At 45.4% G+C, this 12,653-nt stretch overlaps 1 protein-coding gene across 2 annotated transcripts in view; it reads left to right on the top strand.

Annotated features, from left to right (window-relative positions):
• The window catches only part of pgap1 (post-GPI attachment to proteins inositol deacylase 1), a 263,763-nt gene that overhangs the window by 242,853 nt on the left and 8,257 nt on the right, over positions 1 to 12,653 (top strand). For both annotated transcript variants that reach the window (XM_072478690.1, XM_072478698.1), the window contains 2 exons: positions 3,173 to 3,223; positions 10,333 to 10,571. In XM_072478690.1, coding sequence (XP_072334791.1) covers positions 3,173 to 3,223; positions 10,333 to 10,571 — 290 coding nt within the window. The remainder of the gene's footprint in view (positions 1 to 3,172; positions 3,224 to 10,332; positions 10,572 to 12,653) is intronic.

The raw sequence follows: 12,653 nt of genomic DNA, 5'->3' as shown, positions 1-12,653 counted from the left end.
CCAAAACATATATAAATGGTTCACAGGGCCCCTCCCACATCACTCACAGATACCCTTCGAACAGCCAGCTGATCTGAGACTTTGTAAGACGCGCCCTGTGCACTACCTTCAGCTGTATCAGCCCCAGCCCCATGTACGCAGTCAAGGCATTTATCCTGCGTAGCTCCTCCCCCACAACCCCCAACTCTTCCTCCCAGTTTACCTTAACCCCCTCCATGGACAACCCGCCCTCCTGCAAAATCCTCCCTTAAATTGCCGAGACAGCCCCCTCTCCAACTTCCCCGCTAACAGCACCGTCTCCAACAATGAGGAGCCAGGCACTATTGGGAAGGTCAGGAAGGCCTTCCTCGCAAAGTCCCGCACCTGCATGTACCAGAAACTTTCACTCGCACCATCCCAAACTTCTCGCTTAACTCCTCCAAACTCGCAAATCACCCTCCCAGAAACATCTTAATTTCCTCAATCCATCTCTCTTCCCATCCCCGGAACCTTGCATCCATCTTCCCCGGCTGTTCCCAGTTATAAAGGCATTATTACTTGCAATTTATGCTTTTCTTGGATGCTGCTCTTTTATTTCTCCTGGCATTCCCCTTTAAATTAAGTTTTCTTTCATTCTCCTCTTAATTTTCTTTCAATCTGATTCTCTACCTTTTAAATATGCTTCTCTCGATTGAAGGCCTTTTAATTTTGTATTTCTCGAATGTTCCCTTTTAACAGTCCCTCACGTTGTAATTTGCTTTTAGCTGTGATGACATTTAACTTTTCCTCAGCCAGATGTTCATTTTCTTTTTATTCTTACCTCCCCATTTCAAGCTCTCTGATCTCTGCTGCTTCTTTCTGCTGTTTCAAGGATTTTGGAAGTTTGATGAATGATGAAATACTGCATACTTTCATTTAACTTTTTTGTTACCATGCCTTTAAAATGCTGGAGGAGGATTTAGTCCTTGTTTGTTCTTCTGCCTTTTTCTGTGCTCTATGATTTCTGGATATAACAGTGTTGTTGCATTGCTTTAGACAATTGCGAGAGCTCTCCCAAGAAGCACCCATGATATTCAAGTGGAAGAGAACAGAAACATTAAAGGACATAATTTGAAGGAAAACATCCAACTTTCCAACTACCCGAGCCAACATTTTCCTTCAACCAACCCTACTCAATACAGATCATTATTGTTCTCACGCCATTATTGTTTTGTTTTTTAAAAACGTATTTTATTACAAACTTGTATCGAATCAGGTTACAGCAAGTAAACACCCCAGGAAACATACTTCCCAACAATCAACTATACAGCCTGTACAGATTTTTCCCCTTTTTCACCCCCCCCCCCTTCCCCCCCACCCCTGCGACGAACAGCTCCTCAAACATGGTCACAAACATTTCCCACCTTTTCTCAAGCCCCTTAACTCATACTTTATCTTCTCCAACCGCAGGAAGTCTTACAGGTTACCCAACCATGCTGCTACCCCCGGTGGCGATGCCGACTGCCACTCCAGCAAGATTCACCGCCGTGCAATCAGAGAGGCGAAGGCCATGACATCGGCCTTCCTCTTCCCCATGAGCTCCAGCTTCTCTGAAACCCCAAATATCGCCACCAAAGGGTCCGGGTCCACCTCCTCCTCCACTATCCTGGCTAGGACTGCGAACACTCCCACCCAGAATCTTCCAGATTTTACACAACTCCAAAACATGTGCACGTGATTTGCTGCGCCCTGCCCACACCTCTCTCACTCATCTGCTAACCCCTGAAAGAACCCACTCATTCTCGCCCAAGTCATATGTACTCTGTGCACCACCTTAAACTGTATCAGGCTCACCCTTACACAAGAGGAGGTCCCGTTTACCCTTCGAAGTGCCTCACTCCATACTCCCCAATTAATCTCCATTCCCAACTCCGCTTCCCATTTCTCCTTGATCTTCACCACCCGCTCACCTCCCTGCTCCCCCAGCCACTTATATATATCCCCAATTTTTCCCTCCCCTTCCACATCCGGAAGCAGCAGTCGCTCCAGCAGGGTGTATCCCGGCAACCTAGGGAACCCCCTCCAGACCTTTTGTGCAAAGTCCTGATCCTGCAGATACCTGAACTCACTCCCCCTCGGCAGCTTTACCCTCTCCCTTAGGTCCTCCAGACTGGTGAACCCTTCCTCCAAATACAAATCCCTCACCTTGACCAGCCTCACTTCCTATATACACTATCCATCCATCCCCCCCCCCCCCCAGCTCAAACCCATGATTCTCGCACAGCGGCGTTAGCACTGACATCCCTTCCATCCCAAAATGCCTTCTCAGCTGATTCCATAACTTCACCGTGGACTGCACCACTGGGCTCCCTGAATACCGACTCAGAGCCATTGGCAATGCTGCCGTCACCATAGCCATAGATTCCTCCTCCATCCTAACCCACTCTACCCCTTCTCCTTCCCACCACCGCTGCACCTTGTCCACATTTGCTGCCCAATAATAATGAAGCAAGTTCAGCAACGCCAACCCCCCCCCTGCTGCCCCTGTAGCAGGGTCCTCCCCACCCTCGGCACCTTCCCCGCCCATACAAAGTCCGAGATGATTGTGTCCACATTCCGATGAAAGGCCTTTGGTATAAAGATCGGGAGAGCCTGAAAGATAAACAAGAACCTCGGCAGAATATTCATTTTCACCACTTGGACCCTCCCTGCCAACGTTAAGTGCAGTGGATCCCACCTCTTAAGATTCTCCCTGGCAGCCTCCACCAGCTTTGTTATGTTCCACTTATGGAGCCCGATCCATTCCCTCGCTACCTGAATTCCCAAATACCTAAACCTATTCCTCGCTACCGTAAATGGCATCCCCACTAATTTAGCCCACTGCCAGCTCATTCACCGGGAGTACCTTGCTTTTCACACACCATTATTGTTACAGAACTGCTATCATGCTATGCGAATATGATGATTATTGCATTCTATAAATAACTGAGTCAAACTTTGAGATCTTTAAACATAATATCTATGTAAATAATATTGAAATTTTGTTATGTGACTTATTTCAGCCATTGCCATAAATTTAAAACTATCTTTAAGATTTTTATCTGAACATATATTAAATGAAGCAATTTTACTTATTATTGTATAAAATGCTAGTGGATAGCAAAATCTTAGTTATAACTGAACACCTAATTAGTTAACTTTCATTTTCCCCTAGGTCCTAAGCCTGCAATCTTCAGTGCGCGCAATGAAAGGCATTCTTAATTTGGTACGACTAATTTTTATTTTTGGTATTTTACTTGTATTAATAAGTTTGTGTGCCTTCTTTTTATATGGGATAATTCCATTGTTCCCTGGCCACAAGTCTGGTGAGGGCCTCTACCTGCACCATTCTTGAAAATGTGCCAGAGTGAGTCAGCTTGTATAATGGCTTTTATCATGGCTGTTTACTGATGGATGGGATTTTATGTGTATCAACCCTTCGGTCAGCAAGTTTGATCCTGCAATTAGTGACAATACATTTGTTTTCTTTTTCTAAATGCATTCATTTATTCCATTCATAATTGATAAAAAACCCAGAATATGGAACTCCTTTACTCTTTCATCATTGTAGCTAATATTACCATATTTTAACATTGCCAGAATACTTTAAAAGTTTGAAAATATACTGAGTTTAAAATAATTATCGTGTTGCCAACTGAACGGCACACTTATTCTGAAATGATGGCATGTAAGAAGAAATCAGAAGACTATCTCTGATAATTCACATTTTCTCCTTTTAAAACTTGGAAAAACAGCTTCACGCAATGAGCCAAGAAATAAAGATATCTGGTCTTGTTCTGAAATAAGTAATAATCTTTATTAGTGTCACAAGTAGGCTTCCATTAACACTGCAATGAAGTTACTTGAAAATCTGCTAGTCGCCACAATATGGCGCCTGTTTGGGTACATTGAGGGAGAATTCAGAATGTCCAATTCACCTAACAAGCATGTCTTTCGGGACTTATGGGAGGAAACCCACGCAGACACGGGGAGAATGTGCAGACTAGCCCAAGTGACCCAAGCCAGGAATCTAACCCGGGTCCCTGGCGCTGTGAATCAACTGTGCTACCATGCGCAGTTACAGCAATAGAGGATGCTCCATATTTTGTCATTAATTTACATTGCTGACTTAATCTGTGCACGTGCTTAATCTTGCTCCCTACCACATTGCAAGAAATGCTCATTTTGACTTGAATTTGTTTTTCTTCACTTATATTTTAATTTTTGTATCCCTTTAAACAGATTTATACTTGAATTAGCACTGATTAGGCATAGCTTTTGATCTATGTGTGGAAATTAAATTGTAATCCTCACTAAGTTATGGAATAGGGAGAGGATGTTGTTGCTTACAATTGGGATCAGGGAAAATCTTAAACCTGGTTATAGAAAGGGACAGAGCCTACAAATTTCACCTTCACCACTTGGACAGTGCATTAATTAAGCAGATTACCTAATAGTTGTAGAACCAGTCTGACTTTTGGTTTCGTAATTGGAAATGAGGATCAGGTGAATTCTACAAAGGGTGAGGGATCCACTCTGCAAGTTTGATGGTGAAAATTGTCCCCATTAAACCTGGCGACTTCTGTCGAGTATAATTTAGTCTACCATTGTTGCAGCATTTTAAATTTACTCATTTCAAATTCTTCATTTCAAAATTATTTCTTCGGATCATCACCATTTTGTATTATCTCCTTGCAAGTGATGTATCTACTTCTGGATGCCCTAGCTGTGATCAAGGACTTAAAAATGAAGGGAACTACTTGGAACATGAGACAGAATCCCGCAGGAAACCTGGGTCAAGACTTCCAAATTAATTTCATACGTAGATACGCTTCTCAACAGTCGAGGTTCAAACTCTATTCCCAAAATGAAAGGACACGATACTATTCCCTTGCTGCACCCAGTTGTTTACTAGATCCTATTTCAACATAATAATTGTTCATGAAAACTGTGGCAAGTAACTAAGTTTAATGTACGGTAGCTATTAAATGTCAATTGTTTGAAAGCAGAAGTTATTTATCAAAAAGATTTAACGCAGCACTAAATATTAATTCCTTGAAGATCACTTCTGCTTACCATTGAACAATTTGTTCAAACCCAACTTGCTTCTGGAATGAAGCAGAGTGTGGTTCCCTAGAGCGAACTCCTCACACTGCTACAAGTTGATACTGCATGAACTATGTACAGTTAAAAGAGCAATGTCAAATATGCTTTCTAGATATTTTGGACAATGCAAGTACTTTGTCTTCCCATATTTTGTATGTTTAGAAAACAGGGTTTCTCTGGCCATTTATACCTGCATATAGTCAAACCTTTCTCCCGAAGCAGATGCTGCAACAAACTGGGCTAATAGGATTTGACCAATAGCTGCAGTACAAATACACCATCAGTGTGAGGAGTTCGCTCTAGGGAACCACACTCTGCTTATGGGGAGAAGGAGATGATGATTAATTTATAATATATTGTACAGGGTTGTAGTTGCTCACAGAACAGGTTTGATGACAGCACAGTTTGCATTCCATTCCATTGTTTTTCTTAAATGTTTTTATTAAGGCATTTATACACAAATACAATCAAAACCAAAAAGAGAACAAACCGGAAATTGCATAACAAATAAATAACCAACACTCCCGCGCCCACCCTCCCTGCCGTACCCCCCTCCCCCTGCTGACTATTTAACTATCCTTGAAGACGCCGATGAACGGTTTCCATCTCCAGGCAACCCCCTCCACAGTCCCCCTCAAGGCGAACTTGATTTTTTTCCAGCCTGAGGAATTCCACGAGGTCTCTCATCCACACCCCTTGTTTTGGCGTCCCCCGGTCCGTCCATCCCAACAGGATCCGTCTCCGGGCTACCAGAGAGGCAGAGGCCACAACATCGGCCTCTCTCACCCCCTGTACTCTCGGGTCTTCCGACATTCCAAAAATTGCCAATTAAAAATTGCCACTTTTGGACTCAGGAACACCTTCACCCTCAGCTTCTCAGACATCATGTCAGCAAACCCCCGCCAGAATCCCTCCAGCTTCGGACATCCTCCACCCACTCAAAAAACCTGCTCATTTGGCCCCATCATATGCGCCCTGTGGACTACTTTAAAGTGAATGAGGCTAAGCCTAGCACAAGAAGAGGATGCGTTCACCCTCCTCAGAGCCTCCTCCCATAACCCAGCCTCCAGCATCCTCCCCAGCTCTTCCTCCCACTTCCACCTAACATCTCCTATCGGGGCACCCTCCCAGTTCATTAATTCTTTGTAAATCTCTGACACCCTGCCCTCACCAACCTCTGTTTTCGAAACGACCTTGTCATGCAACCCTGGGGGCGTCAGGCAGGCCAGGAAATGACGGCACCTGTTTCTTCACATACTTTCACACTGTAAGTACCGGAACCCATTCCCGCTGGGCTATCATGCTCCTCTACCAGTCCTTCCAAAGCTCAGGAAGCTGCTCCCCATGAATAGGTCTTCAAACCGCTCAACACCCGCCACCACCCCCGGGACTCTGCGTCCAAACCCCCCCGGAACAAAACTGTGATTCCCGCAAATCAGAGCCCAAACCAAGGCCCCATCCAGCCTCAGGTGCTGCCGCCACTGTCCCCACGCCCTCAGTGCCGCCACCACTCGACTTGTGAAGTACCTGGCTGGCGAGAAGGGCAGAGGCGCCCAAGCTAGTGCCCTTACGCAAAGCTGTCTCCATCAGCTCCCGTACCGACCCCGCCCCCACCACCCACTTCCTTACCATGGTATATTAGCTGCCCAGTAATAGTTCATCAAACTTGGCAAAGCCAGCCCACCTCCAGCATCACCTTCTTCCCTTGTGGGGCTTTTCCCGCCCACACAAACCCCAAAATCAATGGACTAATCTTCCTAAATAAAACCTTTGAAATAAAATTCTGAAACACAAAAAGTACCATCATCTTCACGGACTGTACCCGCCCCGCCAATGTCCATGGGAGCACCTCCCACCCTTAAAATCGCCCTTCATTTGCTCCACCAACGGGCCAAATTCAATTGATGTAGTTGCTCCCATCCCCGTGCCACCTGGTTGCCCAGATACCTGAAATTCGCCCCCACTACCTTAAATGGCAGCTCGTCCAACCTCCTTTCCTGCCCATCGCCTGGATCGGGAAGACCTCACTCTTCCCCATGTTTAACTTATACCCAGAAAACTGGCCAAATTCCACCAAAGTGTCCATGATACCTCCAATACTTTTCAATGGGACGATATGTAAAGCAACAGGTCGTCTGCCTATAGCGAGACGCTGTGCGCCACTCCCCCCCCCCCCCCCCCCCCACTATCCCTTTCCAACCCTTTGACGCTCTTAAGCGCCATTGCCAGTGGTTCTATCACCATGGCAAAGAGCAATACGGAGAGTGGGCATCCCTGCCTGGTTCCACGACACAGCCTAAAATACCCCGAACTCACCCGGTTCATCCTTACACTCGTTGCCGCTGCCTGATTGCCTGATTCAGCAACTGGATTCAATCCACAAACCCCTGCCTGAACCCGAACTGCCCCAGTGCCTCCCACAAATATTCTCATTCTACCCATCAAAGGCCTTCTCCATGTCCATAGCAACCGCCACCTCCAAGTTCCGTCACTTAGGGCATCATTATAACGTTCAACAGACACCTAATATTAGCTGACAGATCACATTACAAACCTTTACAAACACCATCTGGTCTTCCCCTGTCACCCCCGGCACACAGTCCTCAATCTGCGAGGCCAAGATCTTTGCCAACAACTTGGCATCTACATTCAGCAGTGATATCGGGCAATAGGACCCGCACTGCTCCGGTTCCTTCTCGTTCTTCAAAATTAAAGATATTGAGGCCTGCGATAACGTGGGGGCGAGAGCTCCCCCTTCTTCCTCGCCTCATTAAATGTCCTTATCAGCAGGGGCTCCAGGTCTCCCAAAACATTTTCATAAAATTCTACCAGAAAACCATCTGTGCCCGGGGCCTTCCCATATCCTCCATCACCTCCACCAGTCCAGTAGGTGCTCCCAACCCCTCTACCAGGTCCTCCTCTACCTTGGGGAACTCCACCCCATCCCCAGGAATTGCCACATTTCACCCACCCCCCATCTCCCCGGTTGGGGGCTCCAATTTATAAAGCCTCCTGTAAAACTCCTCCAATACCTCGTTCACCCCCACCGGGTACAATACCACTCCACCCCTACCGTCCTTCACCCTTCCAATCTTCCCCCTGCTTCCTGAGTTGGTGGGCCAGCACCCTACTAGCCTCCTCCCCGTACTCATACACTGACCCTCCGCAACTGCCCTACTGCTTTCCCTGTGGACACCACCCAAACTCCTGAAGCTTCTGCCTCTCCTTCGATCCTGCCTCCGGGGCCTCCGAGTACCTCACGTTTATCCACAGAATCTCATCCACCAATCTTGCCATCTCTGCTTACTCCTCCTTATCCCTATGCTCCCGAATCGATATGAACTCCCCCTAACCACTGCCTTGAGTGCCTCCCACAGTGTGGTGGCTGGGACCTCACCCGTGTCATTTAGTCCCACATACCCCTGAATGGCAGACCTCATCCGCTAACAACCCTGCATCCAGCCTCCACTGCGGGCACATTGGAGAAGTATGAAAACTGCTTCGCCCTCAGCCTCACAAACCCCCACGGGTCCACCCCCCTCCATGCGCTCCATGAATCTCTTCAGCTCCTTCGCCACTGCCGACACCCTCCCCAAACTCTAGCTCGAGCAGTCCAACCCTGGATCAATGACTGTGTTAAAGTGTCACCCCCCCCCCCCCCTCTCCCCCATAATCAACCGGTGAGAGTCCAGGTCCGGGATCTTCCCCAGCACTCGCCTCAAACTCCACATTATTCCAATTTGGGCCGTAAATGTTTACCAGGACCACTGGCATCCCCTCCAGCTTCCCACTCGCTGTCACGGACCTTCCCCCCCAAAATCTGCTATTATATTCCCCACCTCAAATATCACCCGTTTATTTACCAGCACTGCCACCCCCTGCGTCTTCATGTCTAATCGCATGGTAGGACAGTGGTTAGCACTGTCGCGTCCCAGCACCAGGGTCCCTGGTTCAATTCCCACTTAGGTCACTGTCTGTGCGGAGTCTGCATGTTCTCCCTGTGTCTGCGAAGGTTTCATCCGGGTGCTGCGGTTTCCTCCTACAAGTCTCGAAAGACGTGCTCGTTAGGTGAATTGGACATTCTGAATTCTCCCTTTGTGTACCCGAACAGGCGGTGGAGTGTTGCGACTAGGGGATTTTCACAGTAACTTCATTGCAGTGTTAATGTGAGCCTACTTGTGACACAAATAAAGATTATTACTATAATCCCGAATTGAAGACTTGCCTACCCACCCTTTCCTTAGCCTTGTCTGAATCCCGATCTTCAAGTATGTTTCTTGTACAAAGGCCAGGTCCGCCTTCAAGCTCCTCGGGTGCGTGAAAACACCTTTTAACTGGCCCATTCAGCCTCCTCACGTTCCATGTGACCAGCCTGGTTGGAGGACACTCCCCTCCCGATCAACCATTCCCCTTCTTAGGCCTGCCCCCGGCCCATGCCACATGACCCTCCAGGCCCACTCTCAGATGTCCACCGTCACCACTCCCTCCTATGCTACGCCACAGCAACAACACCTTTGTCAGCAAACTCCCCACCCTCCCCTAAACAAAACAACTACCCCATCGCCTTCTGCTACACTAACCACCTGATCCCCCCCCCCCCCCCCCCCCCCCCACTGCGCTCCCGTTCATTCCATTGTTCTTAGATAAATCTTTGGAAGCTTGCAGTCTGCAAGAAATATGCACTGGGAACAAAACTAGAAAAAGGGTAGAAATGTTTTTGATGGCCATTGCTTTGTTTAAAAGAGGGGTTTTAGTGGAAAATGTTTGTTCTCACCACCACCAGCATATCACCAACACCACCCCATGTAATATACTTCTAATGTAAAAGAAAGACTGCACAATATTTCACACTCCGACTTTATGTACAGTGCTTGCCAGCAAGGGTTTTAAAGATGCATTTCCACGTGCAATGCAGTATGCAACTAGAGAAATCATCAAATGTGCTGATTCAAAAGTCATATCCACTGAATGGAAAATCACCAGACCAGATTGGGTTGTGGCCCGCAGCTAATAATTCTAGCAAGCTACTAGTTTTAATAAGCAATTTTTTTGGGGGGGGGGCGGTGGTTTCAGTTGTTTCTCAGAATTGATCCTTAGTTGTGTATGTAATTCAGAAATACTGAAATTTAACCTCTAGCAGCAACTGGCCATTGTTCCTGTTCAACAATTTTATTATATTTTCTGGTTGTGGCTTTTTTAATTTGAACAAACAAAAGTTCTATTTTTCAGGCCCCAAAACAGGAAGACATGAAGGAAATTGCAAAAGAAGAAGGATGTAAATCTGGAATGGGAGGCCATGTCCCAAAAGAACCAGAAGAGTTGAGCCCAGATAGACTTAAACTGCTTTCCGATTCAGATGTTGATGACGCAGTGGATACTCTTCAGATTCATATTACAATCTTACATTTATTGAATTGGATTATTCTCTTTAGTGCGCCTTCATTTATTTACTGGTTTAAAAATCTCAGGTAAGATTTTTAATTTAAATGACCACTGAGAATCCTAACCTTATTAGAAAATGATTTAACCGGAGGAGTTAATAGATGGAAGCTTATAATCTGGCAGAATTATTGTTTCACTGCCATTACATTTTATTAAGGTGAACTGAATAGCTTGGATTGGATTTAAAGCAAAAGTGAGGACCTCTGTGCATTAATGTTACTATCCCAGTTGATAGACGGGAAGATCCCAGAATAGAACCCTGGCTCCATTTCCCACCATAACCCTCTCTAAGCATAATAGGAACAGAGTGAGAATTTAACCAATTCCCACTCATCCTGCGCGACAATCACCAGGAATGTTCCATTCCAGTCAGAGAACGCTTCAGCAGTCAAGGGCATTCAGTCTCTGATCTTCGGGTAAGCGTGCTGCACGGCGGCCTTCAGGACGCACAACAACGCAGAATCGCCGAGCAGAAGCCGATAGCCAAGTTCCGCATGCATGAGTACGGCCTCAACCGGGACATTGGATTCATGTCTCATTACATTTAACCCCCCACCATCTGGCCTGTGCTTGCGAATGCCTACCAACTGTCCTGGCTTGAGACAATTCACACATCTTTAACCCGTGATTATCCCTCCCTCCAGTCGCACCGTCTGGACCTTTAAAGACTTAATTACCTGCACAGACTCTCATTCATACTATCATCTTGCATCATTGGCATTGTCTTTATATGCTGTGTTTGTGTAACCTATCTCTCCACTCACCTGATGAAGGAGGTGCGCTCTGAAAGCTAGTGATTCCAAATAAACCTGTTGGACTTTAACCTGGTGTTGTAAGACTTCTTACTGTACACATGCAAACACCTTTGTCCAGCATGAATCTAATTATAGGTTTAACCTTTTCAGGCACAGAAACATTAACTTAAACACACTTAAACAATACCTTCTTTCTAATGTTTACCAATACAAAAATAAACCCTTAAAACTACCTTTGTTTTCCTAACATAGAAAGGAAGGCAGTCTAATAAGCTTTATTTTTTAAAGGAAATGTAATATCATGGGGAAAGTACCATGCACTATGACATGACATGTGTTGCCTATTTTGTTGGTATAAATCAGCACTGATGACGAAATGGAGAAAATTACATCCTGCACAATTTCATAGAATTTCATAGAATTATAGAATTTACAGTGCAGAAGGAGGCCATTCGGCCCATCGAGTCTGCACCGGCTCTTGGGACGAGCACCCGACCTGAACCCATACCACCACCCTATCCCCATACCTCTATCCTATCCCCGTAACCCCACCTAACCTTCCACATTACTGGCTAGTTACGGCAGAAAGCGTATGAAGAGGGTAATGCTTACATCAATTTCATCACACTGTATAGTCACACTCATCAAGAACCATTGCACACAAGTGAGTTATCCAGGATATAAATATGTTGTCGCAGATATCTAGTATTGTGTTATATGTCCCTCAGTGTGATCCATAATGAAAGATAGGCAGAAATGAAAATCTACACTGAGCTTCCCCACCCATGTAAAGTGAGTAAAGCAATGCTTGAAGTTACGTCAATTTTAGAACACTGAATATAAATTCTAAAAAGGTTAACTGCCCAGTAGAGAGAGAATTACCAAAATGTAGTAGTGCTGGGAAATGGTACAAAGTATTTATGTATTACATTGAAATTACTGTTCACTGTTTTCATCAATTATCAAGTCAGTAACAGTTGCTCATGATCTGACGCTAAAGTATTAAGTTAGTTACTTAAATTTGACTACAGGGCATAGATGTGTCATGAGTTTGCCATAAAAGGGAAATTACTCAACTTATTCCTTCCTGTGGTGTGATCTGTTCACTCTGTCATCTTTGCTGACACACATTGCCATTGGTGTCTGTGTTATGTAATTAATTTAACAAACAAGTTAATGTTATATTTAGAAACAAATTTGGAATATTTCAAAGTTAATATATAATGAAAAACAGAAAAATGTGCTGCAAACCTACATTTGTGAAGTACAAGACTTGTACAGATCTAAAACCACACTGCTCCCTTTATGTATCTATAAATCGATGTGTATCTTTATCTTCTGTTAACAGCAATT

The sequence above is a fragment of the Scyliorhinus torazame genome, chromosome 2 (genome assembly GCF_047496885.1).
Source record: "Scyliorhinus torazame isolate Kashiwa2021f chromosome 2, sScyTor2.1, whole genome shotgun sequence".
In the NCBI taxonomy this organism is placed as follows: Eukaryota; Metazoa; Chordata; class Chondrichthyes; order Carcharhiniformes; family Scyliorhinidae; genus Scyliorhinus; species Scyliorhinus torazame.
This window is presented reverse-complemented; position numbering and strand designations above follow the sequence as displayed.